Raw genomic sequence first — 19,089 nt, 5'->3', positions numbered from 1 at the left:
CAAGTGTGAAGTGCATACTAAGTATGCCCCCAACTTTTAGCCTTCCCTTTTCTTCCCCTCCTGAATAGTCCTTTTTGTTCCCCGGATCATTTCCCCTGCATTCATGCATTTTACACATACACACACACACACACACACACACACACACACACACACATACACACACACACGATGTTTTGAATCTTTTTTTTTTTGGTTTTTCGAGACAGGGTTTCTCTGTAGCTTTGGAGCCTGTCCTGGAACTAGCTCTTGTAGACCAGAATGGTCTCGAACTCACAGAGATCCGCCTGCCTCTGCCTCCCGAGTGCTGGGATTAAAGGCGTGCGCCACCGCCGCCCGGCTCGATGTTTTGAATCTATATAAAATCTAGGAACACAAATGAGAGACAACACACAATACTTGTCTGAGAATGGCTTTAATGTTCTTAGTATGGTCATCTCTACTTGCATCCATTTACCCACAAACAATGCAACCTCATTCTTCTTTTGACTGACAAATCCCTGACTGTCCCTTGTATTTCCATCTTTCTGATACAGGGGAGAATATCACATGCCGGGATCCTGTGATTGGTATTGGAGAGCCTGGGAAGGTCATTCAGAAGCTGTGCCAATTCTCAAAAGTTTCCAGAAGCCCTGGCCAGATCATCGGTGGGACCGTCACTTATAAATGTGTGGGCTCCCAGTGGAAGGAGGAGAAAAGAGGCTGCATTTCAGCCCCAATCAACACTTTGCTCCAGTTAGCCAAGGTGAGCAACCTGCAACCCTCGACTCCAAGCCATTGAGGAGGGCTACCTCTCTGGCCCAGCAGAATTCTCTGCACTTAGGAAAATTGGCCATGTGCCTCTCCAAAATGCACAGCCAAAATATGCTGTATTAGCTACTTTTCTAACTGCTGTACCATAAACATGACAAAGGCAAGTTAAGGAAGGAAATGTAGTTTTAGCTCACATCTGGAGGGTGAAGTCCATCATGGAAGGGAGCCTTGGATGCAGGAGCATGAGGAGGCTGGTCACATGGCATCCACAGTCAGGAGGCTGAGACAGAAGATGCTGGTACTCAGCTCACTTTCACCTTTTCATGCAGCCCAGGATGCAGACCCAGGGAATGGTAGCATCCACATTTACAATGGCCCTTCCCACTTTACCCCAGGCTAGAAACTCCCTCTTATATATGCCCAGAAGTTTGTTTCCATGGTTATTGTAAATCCCACCAAATTGACAATCAAGATTAACCATTCAAAAAAATGAAACCTAGAAGTGCTTTAAAAACCAGATACATTTTAATATGACGGCAACAAAGTGTGTGTTGTGCTCTAGGATCAGCTGGATGTCTGACCTCAACGGCTCAGCTCCTCATGTCCAAGATCTACAAGGGGTGGTGCATTATACATCCTTAGTGATCTCTCTCAAATAGCCCTGATAGCGAATTGCTATAATATTTTCATAAAGAGATGATATAAAAATAAGGTTCAATAACAAATAGTCTAATTAGGAGAATATTGAAAGTGAACTATACAATGACATTGGTGGAGATGTCCTAGTATAAGGTATTTAAAGTAAAAGAAATATCTGTGTGTTCACAGAAGAGAAACTCATCAAAGGCTTCTTATAGGAGACAGATTTTTTCCAATGCATTCTTTTTAAAGTATTAGAAATGTCGATAGTTAGAAAGCAGATGTATACAGATAGATGATATGATATAATCTGTCATCTTAGTCAAGATACTCCAAGAATAAAAGGAGACAACTCTTTTTTATTTTATAATAGTATTTTTATTATTAAAATACAATCACAGAATTATGCCCTATTTCCTTTCCTTCCTCCAATTCTTCCCAATGCCCCACGTTTCCCTTTTCTCTTTATATGTTTATGCATACACACATACATACACACAACCTTCTCAGTCCCTTCACTGTTGCTTGTATGTGTATGATTTTGGGGCTGACCACTTGATAGTGGATGACCATTTAGGAAACTCATCCCTTGGGTAGACTACTTCCTCTGCTCTCAGTGTCCCTTAGTTGCCTGTAGTTCTTTGTCCAGGGTTGGGAACTCCATGAGATTTTCCCTTTACATGTCAGCGTGTCTACTATTGTCCTTGTGCAGGTCTTGTTGTGGCAGCCATCTGACTGAGGTACCATGGGTGAAGCTCCTTTGTCCTTTCTAGGAGACACAGTCTCACAGCTGAGTTCCAAGTCCCCTGGCTCTTACAATCCTTCCATCTCGTCTTTTTCAGTGTTTCCTGAGCCTTAAGCACAGGAGTGGTGTTGTAGATGTATCTACTGGGCTGGATGCCCCGTGATCAGTCATTCTCTGTGTTTTGACCAGTTGTGGGCTTCCGTGATGGTTTCTGTCTATTTCAAAGAGAAGTTTTGTTGGTAAGGGTTAGAAACTACACTTATCTGCAGATATATGGATAAGAATTTAAAATGCATTTAGGAATTGTGTGGTTTAGTGAAGTCTATGGTCTATGGTTCTCCTCTAAGATCTATGACCTCACTAGCCCCAGGGTGTTGGCTAGGTTTCTAGCAGCAGGCATGATTTCCAATTTCCTTCCTGTTGAATGAGCCATCATTCCAATTAGACAGTGACTGGTTACTGTCAAGATGTGAGTGTCATTATTGCAACTATCTTGCCGTCTTGGTCTCTTCTGAGGGCCGTAGGCTTCACAGTCACATGCTGTAGTGAGGAGCTGCAGGCAGGCCTGCTTTTTGTCCTGCCCGGCTCCCAGCCACCTGGCTAGCTTATGCCCCGAAATAACAACACACAAACTGTATTCATTTAAACACTGCCTGGCCCATTAGTTTCAGTCTCTTACTCATATCTTGATTAACCCATATCTAATAATTTGTGTAGCACCACGAAGTGGTGCCTTACGGGGAAGATTCTAGCGTACATCCATCTTGGGCGGGAGCTTCATCACATCTCTCTCAGAGAGGAGAGGCATGGCATCTGACTGAGCCATCTACCTCACTTCCTTCTTCCTGTTTTGTCTACTCCACCCACCTAAGGGCCGGCCAAGGCAGTTTCTTTATTAACGAATGAGATCAACACAAATGAGAAGACTCTCCCACACCAACACGCTTCACTCCCTTGTACCTTGCATCGTATGTACTTTCTTTGTTTAAATTTCAGGACTATGAAAGTAAAAGAGGGCACTCTTAATAATTATATTGAGATAACAGATATAGAACAATGAAATAGGAAGCACAATCATATTCACACTTGGAAGTATCAGTAGTACAAGGGGAAAAGACTGGTAGATGTGTTTCCATGTGGACAATAACAAGTTTATTTTACTTTAACTCTGAAGCAATCACATATATCGTTCCTTTGTTTCTAGTTAGATTTAGGGTGGCATATGTTTAGCTCTTGGCTCTCTATTCATGAGATCTTAAGCTTTTTCCATCCTGAGAGGCATATACAGATAGTTTAAAAGGCGAAGGCTTTAATTTGTAGTATATAGTATTGATTATGGGCATTGAGAAAAAAAGAGAGAACACAACTTCCAGATCACCAGGATCAAAATATTTTCATTTGTTCTGGCATTTATTTTTTTTGCTTTTTTTAAACTAGGCTCTGATCAAGAGCCCCTCCCAGGACCAGAAGCTCCCTACGTACCTGAGGGACCTTTCTGTTAGTGCTGGGAAGGAGGAATGGGATATCCGCTCATCTCCAGGAAGCCTGGGAGCCGTCATCAGAATCCTTGATTTGCTCTCAACAATTCCAACCCAAGTGAATTCGGAAATGATGAGGGTAAGTGTACTTAAATCCTGTGGGAGTTTGGGGGTCTTGCTTTTCCACACCTCTGGACTTGTGTTCAAGAAGCATTCCTTCTTCCCATGCAGACACATTTTCAAGAACACCTATTTGGATAGGAGGCTAGCACCGCATGCTTTTAAGGCTGCGGCTTCTAGATCAGAGGTTTCTCAATGTCTTTAAAGAATCTCTGTTTTCATTTCTTCATTTACATAGAATGAATTCCTACTAGTTTTTAGGAAAACTGGGAATTAAAAGGGTTACAAAATATGTGCCCAGCTACAAAATATGTGCAAGGTGGGTATGATGGTGTCAGCTTGGCACCTAGGAGGCAGGGCATTTGGTAAACTTGTGAAAGATTGGCCAAGTGAAGGTCACCTTCAGAGAAGGTATATGAGGCTGTTTTCATTAAATAATTAATATAGGAAGTTTTATATTATTTGTGGGTGGCATCATTTCCTAAGCTGGGGATCCTGGGTTATATAGGAGTAGAAGATGTGAGCCGAGCCCTTGCATGCATGTGTTAATCCATTGCACTCTGCTCTTGACCATGGATATAGTGTGTCCAGTTCTCTTAAACTCCTGCCACTGCCACTTCTATGCCACACAAGGCTGTAATCTGAAATTGTGGGCCCCTATACTCCCATAGTTCATTTGATGCTCAAGGCTAGAATATGTCTTCTGAGACGTTCTTGTGCTGGGGACATGCCACCTACCAAAAAGCCTTCACAGGTTTATGATTTAAAAAAAAGTCAGCCAAGGGCCCTAGGGAGATGTTTGTACAGTATTTATCAAGCAAGCATGAGAGTCGGAGTTCAGTCTCTAGAACCCATGTTGAAAAGCTGGGCACAGGGCTTGACTCCCAGTGCTGGGGAAGCAACAGGAGGATCCTTGGAGTATACCAGCCATGTAACCACATTGAACCAGTGAGCTCCACATTCAGTGAGAAACCCTGTAACAGGCATGAAGGAGACCCAGTGTTAACCTCTGACCTCAGTGCCTTCATGTACACATACATATGTGCACCCATAGACACACATAAACATGCATACATATACAAAAATAAAAGAACAAAAAAATAAAGGAAGAGAGGGAGGGAGGAAAGGATAGAGAGAGGGAAGGAGGGAGGAAGGAAGGAAGGAAGGAAGAAAGAAAGGAAAGAAATCCTACCCAGCCAGCTAAATAGGTCTTAGTACTGAGGGGGGTGATTCTCACAGTCATTGTTACTAAACGCTCAGAAAAGTCCCACAGCCTTATGGTCCCTGCCTCTGCCATGTTCCGCTGTGAGAAAGGAGGGGACAGATGCACTTGTGGCACATCAGATTCTTTGCTCCCCACCCTTACTTATCTTCCCCAACCAGGACTCAGAGAAATGTTATTTTGTCTCTTATCTTAAAAAGTGGTTTGGTTCCCCTCACCCCTCCTTCCGTGTCACCTGCAGGATGTGCTTGCTACCATTAATGTCATCTTAGACAAGTCCACCTTGAAGTCCTGGGAGAGGTTACTGCAGCAGCAGAGCAACCAGAGCTCCCAGTTCCTGCATTCAGTGGAAAGGTTTACCAAAGCGCTACAGTTGGGAGACAACACCCCTCCGTTCCTCTTCCACCCTAACGTTCAGATGAAGAGCATGGTAGTAAGACGTGGACACCCTCAGATCTACCAGCAGAAGTTTGTCTTCACAGACTCTGACTTGTGGGGCGATGTCGCCATTGATGAGTGCCAGCTGGGAAACTTGCAACCCGACTCATCTATTGTCACTGTGGCCTTCCCAACCCTCAAAGCCATCCTTGCCAAGGATGGACAGGAAAAGGCATCTTCCAACAGCTTGGTGATGACTACTACTGTCAGCCACAGCATCATCAAGCCCTTTAGGATTTCCATGACTTTCAAGAACAACCATCGTTCAGGTGGCAAGCCGCAGTGTGTCTTCTGGAACTTCAGCCTCGCCAACTACACAGGGGGCTGGGACAGCAGTGGGTGTTCTATGGAGGATGATGGCAGGGACAATAGGGACTGGGTCTTCTGCAAGTGTAACCACCTGACGTCATTCTCCATCCTCATGTCCCCAGACTCCCCAGATCCAGGATCCCTCCTAAAAGTACTTCTGGATATCATTTCTTACATTGGGCTGGGGTTTTCCATCTTCAGCTTAGCGGCCTGTATAGTTGTAGAAGCCATGGTGTGGAAATCAGTGACCAAGAACCGAACTTCCTATATGCGCCACATCTGCATAGTCAACATCGCTTTTTGCCTTCTGATTGCTGACATCTGGTTCATTGTGGCTAGTGCGATCCACGACGGCCACTACCCACTCAACGAAACAGCCTGCGTGGCCGCCACCTTCTTCATTCACTTCTTCTACCTCAGCGTCTTCTTCTGGATGCTAACACTGGGCCTCATGCTCTTCTACCGTCTGATCTTCATTCTACATGATGCCAGCAAGTCCACCCAGAAAGCCATTGCCTTTTCCCTCGGCTACGGCTGCCCCCTCATCATCTCATCCATCACAGTGGGGGTCACGCAGCCACAGGAAGTCTACATGAGGAAGAATGCATGCTGGCTCAACTGGGAGGACACCAGAGCCCTCCTGGCGTTTGCCATCCCCGCACTGGTCATTGTGGTGGTGAACGTGAGCATCACAGTTGTGGTCATCACCAAGATCCTGAGGCCTTCTGTTGGAGACAAGCCTGGCAAGCAGGAGAAGAGCAGCCTGTTTCAGATCAGCAAGAGCATCGGGGTCCTCACGCCTCTCTTAGGGCTCACTTGGGGTTTCGGTCTCGCCACAGTGATCCAGGGGAGCAGTGCCGTGTTCCACATCATCTTCACCCTGCTCAATGCCTTCCAGGTAAGCCATATAGCCAAGCACCAACATCTCAGGAATGCCCTTTCCTCGTGGGATGAACTAATGATAGATACACAACGAGGGAGGAATGGGGAAGGGTTTGAACACACAGGAGACCGAAGTGTCAGGAAGCAGTAATTACAAGCACTCAGTGAGACTAAGGGACACAGTCCTCTGCCTCCATGGAACCTTGAACCTTTTATCACCTACGTTATAACTTGGTTCCAAATGTCCCCATAGTACAATTAGGAGGGGAGTCGTCGTTCTAAACTAGATGTTCCTGTTTACTCAAGATAATCTTGTCCTGGTCTTATCTCCTAAATAAGAACGGCACTGCCACTAAGTCAAGTCATGGCTCCATTTAGTCTCTGTACATATCAGCAAGCTGAGGCTTCCTGTGGGTCACTGTATCTCCCTGTCTAATAAAGACCTTGGTCCAAGGTTGATTCTCAAAAGTCAGTTGAAGGAAATAGATACTGGGTACCACATCGCCCTGTACATACCAATCTATTTTGTGCCGTTCAGGTGAAGACATTTCTTTGCTTTCCTGTGGTGTGTAGTCACTTACAGCGGGGCCAGTTTGTTGGATGGGCTGTAAGAGAAAGATGGACGCCATGAAGCATCTTGCTCCTGGGTGCTTGTGACCAAACCATATGAATCCCAACACTTACCAATCGTGTTGTGAGCTACAAGGTTCTTACCTAATGGTTTTCAAGTCACACTTCCGTGGAAAGAAATATCTCATCCCACGATGGTCTTCACAACCTAGAGGTGTGAGTGAGGAATAATGTAGTTAGAGAAGTGTATTAGCATAGCTCTATCCACGGTTGGAGGGAAATTAGGAATTGTTCCCCTAGCACCCATTATTTACGGCTCCCCACTGTGTCACTGCTGTCTCCCTTCATGTCCTCATGACCTGGACTCGTCACATCCACTCAGAAGGGGAAGAAGGTGGGGGCCGACTCAACACCTGCTTCTGAATGCTTTCTGTGGAACTGGGTGATGGTGTGCCATTAAAATCAGTCCTTAATCCTTCCCACAGGGGCTCTTCATCTTACTCTTCGGCTGCCTCTGGGATCAGAAGGTAAGAACAACGACAGCCGCATGTTTCTGGCAATGTCTAGCCTGCCCAAACGCAGCCTATCGAACTGACACTGGTTTCTTTTAAACCATGCAGGTGCAGGAAGCTTTGCTGAATAAGTTTTCATTGTCAAGATGGTCTTCTCAGCACTCAAAGGTAAGCCTGGTCCTGAAGAGGCTTCCTGGTTCATACATGAACTCCATTAGTGTGATACCAGGAAGGAGACTAGCCTTGGGATTGTGCTCAGCTGGGTGGAATATAAGCAACGCCTCTGCTTCCATGACTAATTTCAGCACAGGTCATTTCATGATTGCCGCTTCGTGCCTCAGTGTTCTGGTTCAGTGTGCCGCGCATGTCTCTTTAAGATGCAACTCCACAGCTCTTGATGGCAGATCACCTGACGGTGGCATCTCAGCCAGAGCAGTGGTGCATAACTGTAATCCCAGCACTCAGTAGGATCTCCATAAACTGGAGGCTAGCCTGGGCTACTGAGCAAGTAACTCCAGGGCAGCTAGGTGAGACCCAAAACCAACAGCAACATTATAGAGCTCTTTAGGGAAAAATTAAATTCTCAGTGAGAAGCTTCTGGGTAGAATTCAAGGAATTAGAAGATAACAATGTAGAAATAATAATGAAATTTTTATGGTTCATTCTTTTAGAGTGTAACTTTTCTCCTTCAATATGATTGGCTATCTTTTGTATGTCAAAATATACTAGAAAAACTAATAGTGAAAGTTAAAGTAAACAAAGTTCACAAACAGTAAGGCATGCATTTAAACAAGGATACAACTCAGCTTGTGATTCATGTGTAAAAAGAGCTAAACTGGTTCCTTAGCAAAAAAGACTAAAGTAGAGATGGGGGAGGGGGGGGGGGGGAGAGAGCAAGGGCGAGGGGAGAGAAGGAGGAATGCAAGAAAGGGGGAAGGGAGGGAAGAAGGAAGAAAGAAGGAGGAGTAGGTAAAGAAAAAGGGAGGGAAGGAGTGGGAAAGGAAGGAAGGAAAGGAGAGAAGGGGGAAGGGGAAGAAGGAGTGAGAATATAACTCATATATATCTGCAAACTATTTATTCAGTTCAGGGAGTACCCCTTGACCTAAGGAAGGGATAGGATTAGACACCCAGGAAAGTGACCACTAGAAGGCAGCAAGTCGACCCCCACCCCCAAGAGAGCCAATAGCTCTGGTCTCCAGGACTGTTTGATGACTGTCTTTTCCCTCTTTCTCCTAGTCAACATCCCTGGGTTCATCTACACCCGTGTTTTCTATGAGTTCTCCGATATCCAGAAGATTTAATAATCTTTTTGGTAAAACAGGTATGTAGTGATTACCAGGTTCTCCCAGGTGGACCAGATCACACTGACCCTGACCTAGCACCCCAACTTCCATGGATCTAAACAACCATGTTTAGGAGAGAGCTTGAATCAGGAATTTGTTTTATGTTCACAAGCGACCAGGAGCTTGCTAAAGAAGTGCAGCTACTCTCAATGGCAACTAATGTAAATTCGTGAAAGTTTTTAAAAACTTGAGAGTCCTCAGAGGTCTGTCTATCCAATATGAACAGTATCTGCAAGCTTCTAGGCTTGTCCAACACAGAATTCTTTTTATCATGTTAAGTAGACACACACTTTTCTGTGTCATGCAAAAAAATAAACATGGAAAATCAGACTGTAGGATTCAACTCAGCGTTGCTCCTCCCACTCACAGAGCGCACTGACTTTACACATTGACATTTACAAACCGGGTATACGTATGTGAGGCACCGTCCAAGCTGGATACTCTATTGGATAATCATAACGTCTGCCTGGGAAATAGGGAATAAACAGTGCTAATGACTTCAGAACTGCTCTCAGCTAATCAGAATGTAAATCCAGTCTCAGCCCCTGCCTCCCACAGCACAGTCCCATCATGCCCTGTCAAGACAGCCCATCACACCTCTGCCCCACGGACAGCCCGTCACACGTCTGCCCCACGGACAGTCCATCACACGTTCTGCCCCACGGACAGTCTATCAACCAACGTTGCCCACAGACAGTCCAGTCACAGTCTGCCCCACGGACAGTCCCATCACCCGCCTGCCCCACGGACAGCCCCTTCACATGTCTGCCCCACAGGATCGTCCCATTGCCCCACCCCCATGGAACAGTCCCGTTACACCGCCCCTCACAGCACATTCCTGTCACACTGACTCTCCTATAAGAAAATGGCCACCCAAATATGTGAGGCACCATCCAAGCTGGATACTCTATGTTTGCTTTTCATCTTTGCTCTTCTCCGTGTTGTGTTAGGGATCAGGTTCTCAGGTGTGCTAAGCGAGCACTCTACCGTTGTGTTAGGGATCAGGTTCTCAGGTGTGCTAAGCGAGCACTCTACTGTTGAGCCACCCCTCAGCCCCATGTCCATCTCTTCAGAACCACACAGACCTCACAGATGCCGCCGTAGACTGTGTCCACATCCAGACCCTGGCTGTCACACATCTGCACCAAACCATATCTGAATCTTGAGCGTTCTGAGAAGGGCCATGGAGACCAAGTCTCCGGATTATAGTGGAGAATTGGGGAACCACTCCAGAGACTAGAGACTAATGCCCCCTTTTCACTTGGTAGCACACTGATTGACCTCACATGAAAAGATTGAATCTTTGGAAATCTTAGAACTATTAGCCTTCATAAGCATTTAGACATTTCCAAGAAGTGAGCAGAAGTTAAGTAATCTACTGAATCTGAACTTCGCAAAATATCAGCCCCACTAGAATATACTCTTTATTTGTGAACCATCCAGACCTAAGGTGGGAATGGGGGGTTTGTCCCTGGGGTGTCAGGGCCTGAGATTCCCAGTCACTGCTGTTGGATACTCTTGCGTGGGCCATCAGTACAGCTCTACTCTGGAGAAGTTTTTTTTGGAGGGAGGGCTAATTACTGTAACTTTGATTTGTGTTGTCAGCAGCCCCAAAGGTCCCCCCGGGCAATGGTGGAAACCCCGTTAGCAGTGGCAATTCATCCTCCTGATGGTAGGGCAGTCACTCCGACGCTTCCCTTGCCCAGGGTATGTTCTGTATGCCCCTGCGCACAGTGCCTGCCATCTACCGCACAAGGCTGAGCAGTTCCACCAGCTGCCCTCCCGCTGTGCTGGTCCTTGGTACTTCTGTTGGTATCTCTCACTTTTTCCCACCCTGCCTCTTCCTCCCTTAGAGTTAGTCTTCTCTTTCCTCTTCTTCCATGTACGAACCCTCAGCTCAACGGTTAGCTCCTTCCTATGAACTTCCCCAAGTCGAGATAAACAAGGGGACCAGGAAGTTCCCCTCATGTAGAAGCCCCCAGGGCCACGCATGTGGGCGCTTAGGAAGAGGCTGCCCACGTTGAGGTCTGGCTGTTCTGTGTGGAAACCTGGCTGCTGGTGTGTTGTGGAGTAGTTAGTGCTTGGTGGCTGCCGTGCATGCTTGAGGAATCACTCTGTCGTTGGTGGTTCTCCGGCCCGCTGGCTGTTAGGGAGGAGGGCAGGCCTGAGCCATTCCAGGGCATGGCTGCTGGGCCAGAGGCTCATTCTGGTTTCCTCAGAAGATGTTTGCACCCACCAAAGTGCATGGAAGTTTGTCTTAGAGGCTGTGAAATGCTGCTTTGCCTTTTTGTTGCAGGAACATTATAACGTTTCCACCCCAGAAACAACAGTTCTTCTGTGGAAAATTCATCTAGTGCTTACTCACTGCTCAACTAGGACCAGACAAAGCCAAATCCACAGGGACCCGCTCAGAAACGGGGCGTGTGCCGAGAAAAAGGACCCCATCCAAATCTGTGGGTAACGTGTTCTCTCTGCAGACTTCTGCAGCAGATACTGAGAGATTTTTTTCAGTAAAGAAGACGCTTTTCTTCTGTAAGGACAGACCTAAAGCAATTGCCATGTTTATTTTTGTTCCCACCTTCATCTGTTGTGTAATGCCAACTATGTATAGTATTTAAAAGAAACCCCACAAGGCCCAACTTTTCTATATGTATTGTAAATAGAATTTTGAAGAGAGTTTTTCAGCCCACCCTAACCCACCCCACCCCACCCCGTTGGCTACCAAGATGAGTGTTGACTGGAGTTGTAAGTAAAAGCCAGTACTCAGGAGTTCAGTGGATTCGAGGAAGGAGAGAAGAAAGGTAGGAGGAAGGAAGGAAGGAAGGAAGGAAGGAAGGAAGGAAGGAAGGAAGGAAGGAAGGAAGGAAGGACGGAAGGATGCCGTTGAAAAACATTAGGGAGTACATTGTAGGTTTCTACATCAAGGTCTAATATGATCACACAGATGCCACAGCACTGAGAATGAAAATATCTGGCTCAAAAATGGACAATCAGATGAAGTTATGGTGGGCAAGCATAGCATATTTCTTGATATTTCCCTAGTTAAAAGGGTAAACTCCAGGGAAGAGGAGAGAAATAGGAAGGGCATCATGCCACGAGGATGCTTCTGGCTGGCTGGTATTATCTACAAGCAATGCACCCAAGGAGACACATGCTCACGACAAGGACATGCATATGAACCTTTGCAGGACAAGGCCTGAGCAAAGATTGGATGTACACACGTAGGAACTATGAACAGCAACATCGATCAGATTCAAGTAAGGATTCATCTCTCATGGTTTGTCAGGAAAGCACGTGTGTTAGTTTGTTTGACATTTCGAAGGCAACACATGTATATGTATATATATTATACCCAGTTATTGACAAATTTGTTGTATTGCACTGGACTCAGACTCCCGTATCTGTCTTACCTGTAACAGCTTTAACCAGGTACTTTCTGTGCATTCTAGAATAGACTTTAATGACTGTGTAGCATGTACGTTTCTATTATTGTGGTTGTGACATCATCATGGCTGTGGCGATGATGGCCCTTGATGTGCTTTGCTGTATCACTTGATGGCCCCTTGATGTGCTAGCTGTGTACTGTCCCTTGCCAGTCTTCTAAGTGCCCAGGCCAATACACATTCAGAGCTCCTCTGGTCTGTTCTGTGTTCATGACAGCCACTTGGACGGCTTCTGGAGGACGAGCGTACACGGCTCTTCTGTGCCCCCAGCCACACTTCACTTTGATAAGCAAATGGCAGACCCCCCCCCCCCAGGATTAGTTTGTGAATTCACGCCCGTGTGGTTTTTGTATGTGTGTCTCTCAAAAATACAGATATTTATTAAAACTGCATCCATGTTAGAGCACACCATGTTCAGTACCCCAGAGCAATCATACATGTTTATACATGTCCAGGGGAAACCACAGAGGAACAGTGGCAGTAAGAAACAGGGACTTGGTAAATTTCTCCTTGCTGTAGAAAGATGCTGTATCAAAAGGAACTTCAGGGAGATGCGGTTCGTTTTGGCTTCTACTTCAGAGCACAGTCTGTTGCACTGGGGAAAGCATGGTTGGGGAACATGAAGCCAGCCCACCACACTGCCTTGGCAGTCGGGAAATAAAGAACAGGAAGTGGGACAAGGTCTATGACCTCTCACAGCCCTCCCCCAGTGTGATACACTTCCTCTAGCCCGGCCCCACTCCTAAGGTTCTTCTAATCTTCCCAAACAGCACCCAACAATGAGGGGGGGAGGGGTGGGGCAAGGATTCAAATACGGAGCCTATAGAGGATATTTCACGTTCAACAACAAATATCAGGCTTCTCAGGGTGGGTGGGCAGTGTTGGGTTTTTAAGGAATGAGAGCCGCTGTGTGCCCCTTCAATAGAAAGACAGCAGAGAGAGTCTGAGCTCTAGCCATCATTTATTGACTTAGAATTCTGAAAGTTTTATTTTTAATAAACACTTTAAAAACTCTTCCTTTTAGCTCTAAGGTTGAATTTTACTTCTCTGTTCTTCACAGAGACAGAAATATGGGACAAAATTCCTTCCGTTGAGTTCTGTCTCTATACAAGTGCCACAGGTATCTGTTCCCACAGGCCTTTCCCAGCCCTAATGGATAATCATTAAAGTCCTTACAGGAAAGAAATGTTGATGTGCAAACACGGGTGAGTTCTCCAGGGAGTCTCCGAAGCAGGACAGAGTTCAATAGAGAGAAAACAGAGACGAGTCTGTACTATATAAGGCATCCTTTGGATTAGAATCGGTTGTTAGAGAAAGAACAGCTTGGATTCATTCAGCTCCTTGGAGTTCTGAGCAGGGCTACTGCACAGCACACAGCTCTGAGCAGGGCTACTGCACAGAATGGCATTGCAGCCTTGACGTAAGGGAGGCACAGCACCAGGAAAGGTGCAGAAGTCGGAGGAACGCTGAACTTTGGCCCTCTTCACTGGTGCCCCTTGGGAGCCATTGGCCTTGACCTTGTGAAGAAAACCTCCATAACAGCGTAATAGCAGGAACTTCCAGCTGAATTCCATAGGATGTGACTCTGGCCCTCTGCCCATGTTCATTCACAGGGACACGTTCCCCCGTTGCCAGCGCGCATGCTCAGACTCTAATGGACACACAAATTCATACACAGACCCCACACTCTGACATAGGCAGACACAGACACGCACACACACCTGCACACTCATATGGACACACATCAACACCCAAACACACAGGCACACCTGTACAGATATTTTTGTAAGAGCTGCCACACATCTCTGCCCCAACTGAATGGCTCATTATTCAGAATTCCCTAAGGAAGTTTGTTAGTGTGTAAACGCAAGATTCAGCAGGGGACTTTCATCTTTGGGCCGACATTTACACATTCATAGCAACCTGAGCGCACACATACACATTCACATCAACCTGAGCACACACATAGACATTCACACCAACCTGAGCACACACATAGAATTCACACCAACCTGAGCACACACACAATTCACACCAACCTGAGCACACACATAGACATTCACACCAACCTGAGCACACACATACACATTCACACCAACTTGAGCACACACATAGACATTCACACCAACCTGAGCACACCACAATACATATTCACTCCAACCTGAGCACACACAAAGGTCCCTCAGTCTCCTCAAGACACAGCACTGGATTCCAGAAGATGTGGCTGGAGATACGGCTCGATGGTTGGGAATGTGTACCTGCCCTCTTACAGAGGAATCTCAAGTTCGGCTCCCAGCACCCACGTTGGGCAGCTCCCCACCACCTGTAATTCCAGCTGGAGGGAGTCTGCTGCCCTCCTCTTGACTTTGGGGGGGGCACTTACAGTGCCTATCCTCCTCCCTGGCACACGTGTTTACACATAATTAAAGTTGCAAAAATAAATTCCAGAAGATGTATGTGACCAACGCCGAAGGTGCACTTGGTGGTTTTTCTGCTCACGGTCCCCCGCTGGCATTTCGAAGCAATACTACAAGTAAAGCGTAGTATGCAAAATTGCAAAAGATGGAAGCACGCAATACACGTTGTATTGCGTGAAAGCCAGAGCCTGCACCCAGTTCTGCAGCAGCAGCAGCACGAACTGTGGCAGAGGAGTTGTCAGTGACTTGGGCGCCACGTGAAGCCTGTTCACTTGCTAAGAGAGCGCCCCCTCCTTCCGCGTTCTCCGTGTCTTTTATTGTGTAATGTAATTCTTGTGCGCTCCAGCTTTCTTTCCAAAATGGGACTTTCCACTAAGGGCAGGTTTCTTGCAAAAAGATTTATGCTAATGTTTCAGGGGTTGTGGAACTGGAGGACCCAAAATCACACAATTAATACACAGCAATGTTGTGAGGGATTGCTATAGGTGTCACTCAGCATCTCTCAGGAAGAAACGAAGGAATGCCATGGGAAGCCAGAGCCTTTTGTAACTTGTGCGGGGCCCTCCTGAGAGGTCTGTGTCAGAAGGAAATGTACACGGAGATAAGAAAGAATACAGCAGTCAGTCAGCGTGGAGGGAGGGAGACACGGGGTGGGGGGGCTAATCCCAGGCGAGTGGAGCAGAAAGTCGCAGCCAGCTAGGATAGGAAGACAGAAGAAAATCACACGAGCTGTTTATGCAGGGAGAAAGTGTTTAATCTGTGGCTGGCATGTAGAGGTGCCTTGATAAGGGGCCCTTTCACCCCAAAGAGAGAGCCAGTGATCAGGGGCCAATAGAAACCAGGTTCCTTGAGCATCCACAAGGGAGGAGCCTAGAGCAGACATCCATTTCTTACTGATTTTTAAGGACAAGAGAAATAGCATTTCTGTCGCAATCAGATGCCATGGGTTTCTAGAATTATGACTCAGAGTTTAAAACCATGTCCTGCTAATACATCAGTGTATACCGATGGTGTCTTTCCTGGTAATAAAATAGCTAATGATTCACCGAGCTTTCTTTGTATAAGTTGTCCATTTGTCAGTCCTGCTGCTACTGCTGCTGCTGCTCTGCTGCTGCTGCTTCAGGTTTCCCATGCCAGCCAGAGCCCAATCCCACTCCCTCAGCACCCAGGGAGGTCTTCCATTTTCTGACACGGAGGATGCGGAGGCTCGCAGCTGAGCTCAGGCAGGCCGGCAGCTTTTGTCACAACCTTCCACACTCCCAGGAACGTTGTGATCGTTCAGCGCCATACTGGGAGTTCCAACAGCGTCCTTGAGGCAAAGCCGTCAGGACCCTAAGTATCTAGGGACACAAATCAGCTCACGTCTGTTCCAGCCTGCATGGTTCAGTGGGCTGAAGCTAGATCCCTCATGCCCTATAAATATCTTCTAGCACATTCTAGAACGAGCTGATGTTGGGAAGCCTCCCAGTCCCTGTGCCTCTGGAGTGGGCAAAGGCCACAACAGAGGGCAAGATGGGCCCAACGGCTGAAGTCCACTCTGATCAGACACCTGCTGTTTCTTTCCAAAGGCCATTTGCAGGCTTGTAGTGGCCATGAAGGGGCTCAGTGGTAGGCTTCTTTCTCCTCACGGTCAAAATCCTATTTATGGAACCAATGGCAAAGCTAAAATAAGAAGTGCCATAGTCCACCTCCTTCCAGACAGGCTGCTGAAAGGGATTTGAGGAAGCCAATGATTCTATTGACTCCTAATGTCCACCCTAGGTAAACTGAAGAAAGTAAGAATGTCCAAGACAGGACCCCCCCTTCACAAACAGGAAGGGCAGGAGCTGCGGAAACCGGTTCCCATCCCAGGGCTTTATTCTTTAACTCAGATCCAAGGGAGTGTGCTGGCAACCATTACAGAATAAACATAACCACCCCAGGAATCTAGCAGGGCTGCGGGGCTTATTCTCAGCATGAAAGCAACAGGAAACCGACTGGGCAAGGCCTGGGGAGATTACTGTCACAGCCCACTTCCGACAGCCCCGGGCAGCAGAGTCCACGTATGTCTTCATGCGTGGCCTCTTTGGGAGCGATTTTGATGAGTGTCACGTTCTGTCCCCATCCTGCCAATCAGCACCCGCCCCCTTTCCGCCCCCCCCCCCCCCCCCCGTAGTTGTGGAAAGAAGCGTTTGATTTTGATTAACTGAGGAAAATTGTTACATCCATTTGCTGTTTTTTCTGGAACCGTGAGTGTTTTCCCATTGCCCCGGGGAGCTGTTTCACAGCTGTCTGCATCAGCGTCCTCGTGGGCATCTCCAGCTGGGCTAATGAGGGACAGCTGGCCTCAATAGCGAGGTCTTCAGGACATGGCTTGCGTCTCCTGGAGCTTGATCGCCACCTGGTGGACAATAGCGGATGTGCACCTCCTCTGTGGTTCTCAAAGCCGCAGTGTGGAGACTGAAGGTCCCAGGTGGACAACCCACAGTGATGTAACCTTGGGTCTCTTTAACAGGGTAAAGTCCTAGGCTGCAGACGTGCAGAATGAAGGGAATCACTCTCTCTCCACCTTCTCCCACCGTGACACTATTGATCTTGGCAGGGACGGGTCAGGAAACACACAGAAGTGTGGACACAGACAGTTGAACTGCACTCGGGATTTGCAGGTGGGAGGACGCTTCTTATATATACAATGAGGACTGGCTCCCTTCTGCCTTTCATTTCCTCCATCACTAATGAAAGCTAATTTATGTAACCAATCAAAGCTACAGGCGATCCTGGAAGTGATGGCCCACTCTGCCTCATCCCCTTAACCTTGGGCAAGCAGGCGTGCTAGAATCCTAACAAATTTCGGGAAGATATTTAAGGAGGGAGAATGGAAGCCTTCCTTGTTTCATGAGAGCAAACTTTCTCCATGGGTGAGGCTGTAAAAAAATTGCTTTGGGGCCGGGCGGTGGTGGCGCACGCCTTTAATCCCAGCACTCGGGAGGCAGAGGCAGACGGATCTCTGTGAGTTCGAGGCCAGCCTGGTCTACAAGAGCTAGTTCCAGGACAGGCACCAAAGCCACAGAGAAACCCTGTCTCGAAAAACCAAAAAAAAAAAAAATTGCTTTGGATTCTCCATTTTCATGTTCTAACTCACCCATTGAACAGTTGTATTCAGCCCTAAAGAAGGATGTAATTTATGTCATTTGGGGGAAGTAGATGGGATTAGAGATGGTTGTTATGAAAGATAAGCTTGACCCAGGAAAAGACAAACATCTTCAAGCTTTAACACAAACACACACACACACACACACACACACACACACACACACAACACCCAAACATTTAAATTTAACAAGCATGTGCATGCGTAGACACACATGTAAATAAAATGGAGGCTGTTTGAGGAGAGGAAGGTGTTGTAATTTTTAAAAAGTTATGTGGGAGAGAAAGGTTCCACATGACAACTCATGTGGAGGGTTTTCTATTGGGGGAAAGTGAATGGGGAAAGTGGGGAGAGGAGACCACCTGTGGGGACAGGAGCTACGGAAGAAAAGTGTGGAGGCCCAAAAATCTGAGCCTGTTTCCACCTTGCCTATGGGTCAGAGAGTTTTAGCTCGTTCAAAGTTGTTAACAACAGTGTGGCTACACACCCGACCTAAGGTGTGCTTACTTGGTCTTTTTGGCATTAAGATGATCCACAAAGGTAGATCCACTCCACACAAACCAAAGGTCAGGATATTCAAGCATACTTCTGCTGCTTTTGAAATAGAGGGTTTGAGCTTGGGAGTGGCTGCCTTCAGGATACTTAGTCTAGGGTTGGTTCACTGCCTAAACAATGCTAATGACTTGATGTCTCAAAGTATTGAAGCAATAACTGTTCGATTTGTCCTTTGCGCCATGTTAAAGCGGTCTTTTGCCTTCTCTCCCCCTGTTGTTTTGGGGAATAAAAGTGTATGGGAAATTAAACCCAGGCAGATCTCAGTATTCAGTGGAGCTCCCTCCAGCACTAACCTGTGTTTCTGTTTTTATTATCTTCACTCACGTCTTCGTACTCTTTACTAATTTTTTAATGCACATGGCCCTACCCTGGTAAGTGATATTTTTTGTCAAAAACTGGTCTCCGACAGAAAAGGAAGAGAGGGAAGGGAGGGAGGGAAAGAGGGAGAGGGAATGTGCACAGGAAATGCGCTTGTGGCTGCAGCTGAGGACATAACCTGTCAGGACCCCAAGGGCAGATGCCTGAATATTAAC

General features: G+C 46.8%; 1 protein-coding gene across 2 annotated transcripts in view; it reads left to right on the top strand.

Annotated features, from left to right (window-relative positions):
* The window catches only part of Adgrf5 (adhesion G protein-coupled receptor F5), a 95,604-nt gene extending 79,684 nt beyond the window's left edge, over positions 1 to 15,920 (top strand). For both annotated transcript variants that reach the window (XM_038342290.1, XM_038342289.1), the window contains exons 16-22: positions 537 to 745; positions 3,575 to 3,754; positions 5,199 to 6,602; positions 7,642 to 7,683; positions 7,777 to 7,836; positions 8,905 to 8,989; positions 11,308 to 15,920. In XM_038342290.1, coding sequence (XP_038198218.1) covers positions 537 to 745; positions 3,575 to 3,754; positions 5,199 to 6,602; positions 7,642 to 7,683; positions 7,777 to 7,836; positions 8,905 to 8,989; positions 11,308 to 11,318 — 1,991 coding nt within the window. In that variant the 3' untranslated portion in view covers positions 11,319 to 15,920. The remainder of the gene's footprint in view (positions 1 to 536; positions 746 to 3,574; positions 3,755 to 5,198; positions 6,603 to 7,641; positions 7,684 to 7,776; positions 7,837 to 8,904; positions 8,990 to 11,307) is intronic.
* The last annotated feature ends 3,169 nt before the right edge of the window (positions 15,921 to 19,089 follow it).

The sequence above is a fragment of the Arvicola amphibius genome, chromosome 9 (genome assembly GCF_903992535.2).
Source record: "Arvicola amphibius chromosome 9, mArvAmp1.2, whole genome shotgun sequence".
Classification (NCBI taxonomy): Eukaryota; Metazoa; Chordata; class Mammalia; order Rodentia; family Cricetidae; genus Arvicola; species Arvicola amphibius.
This window is presented reverse-complemented; position numbering and strand designations above follow the sequence as displayed.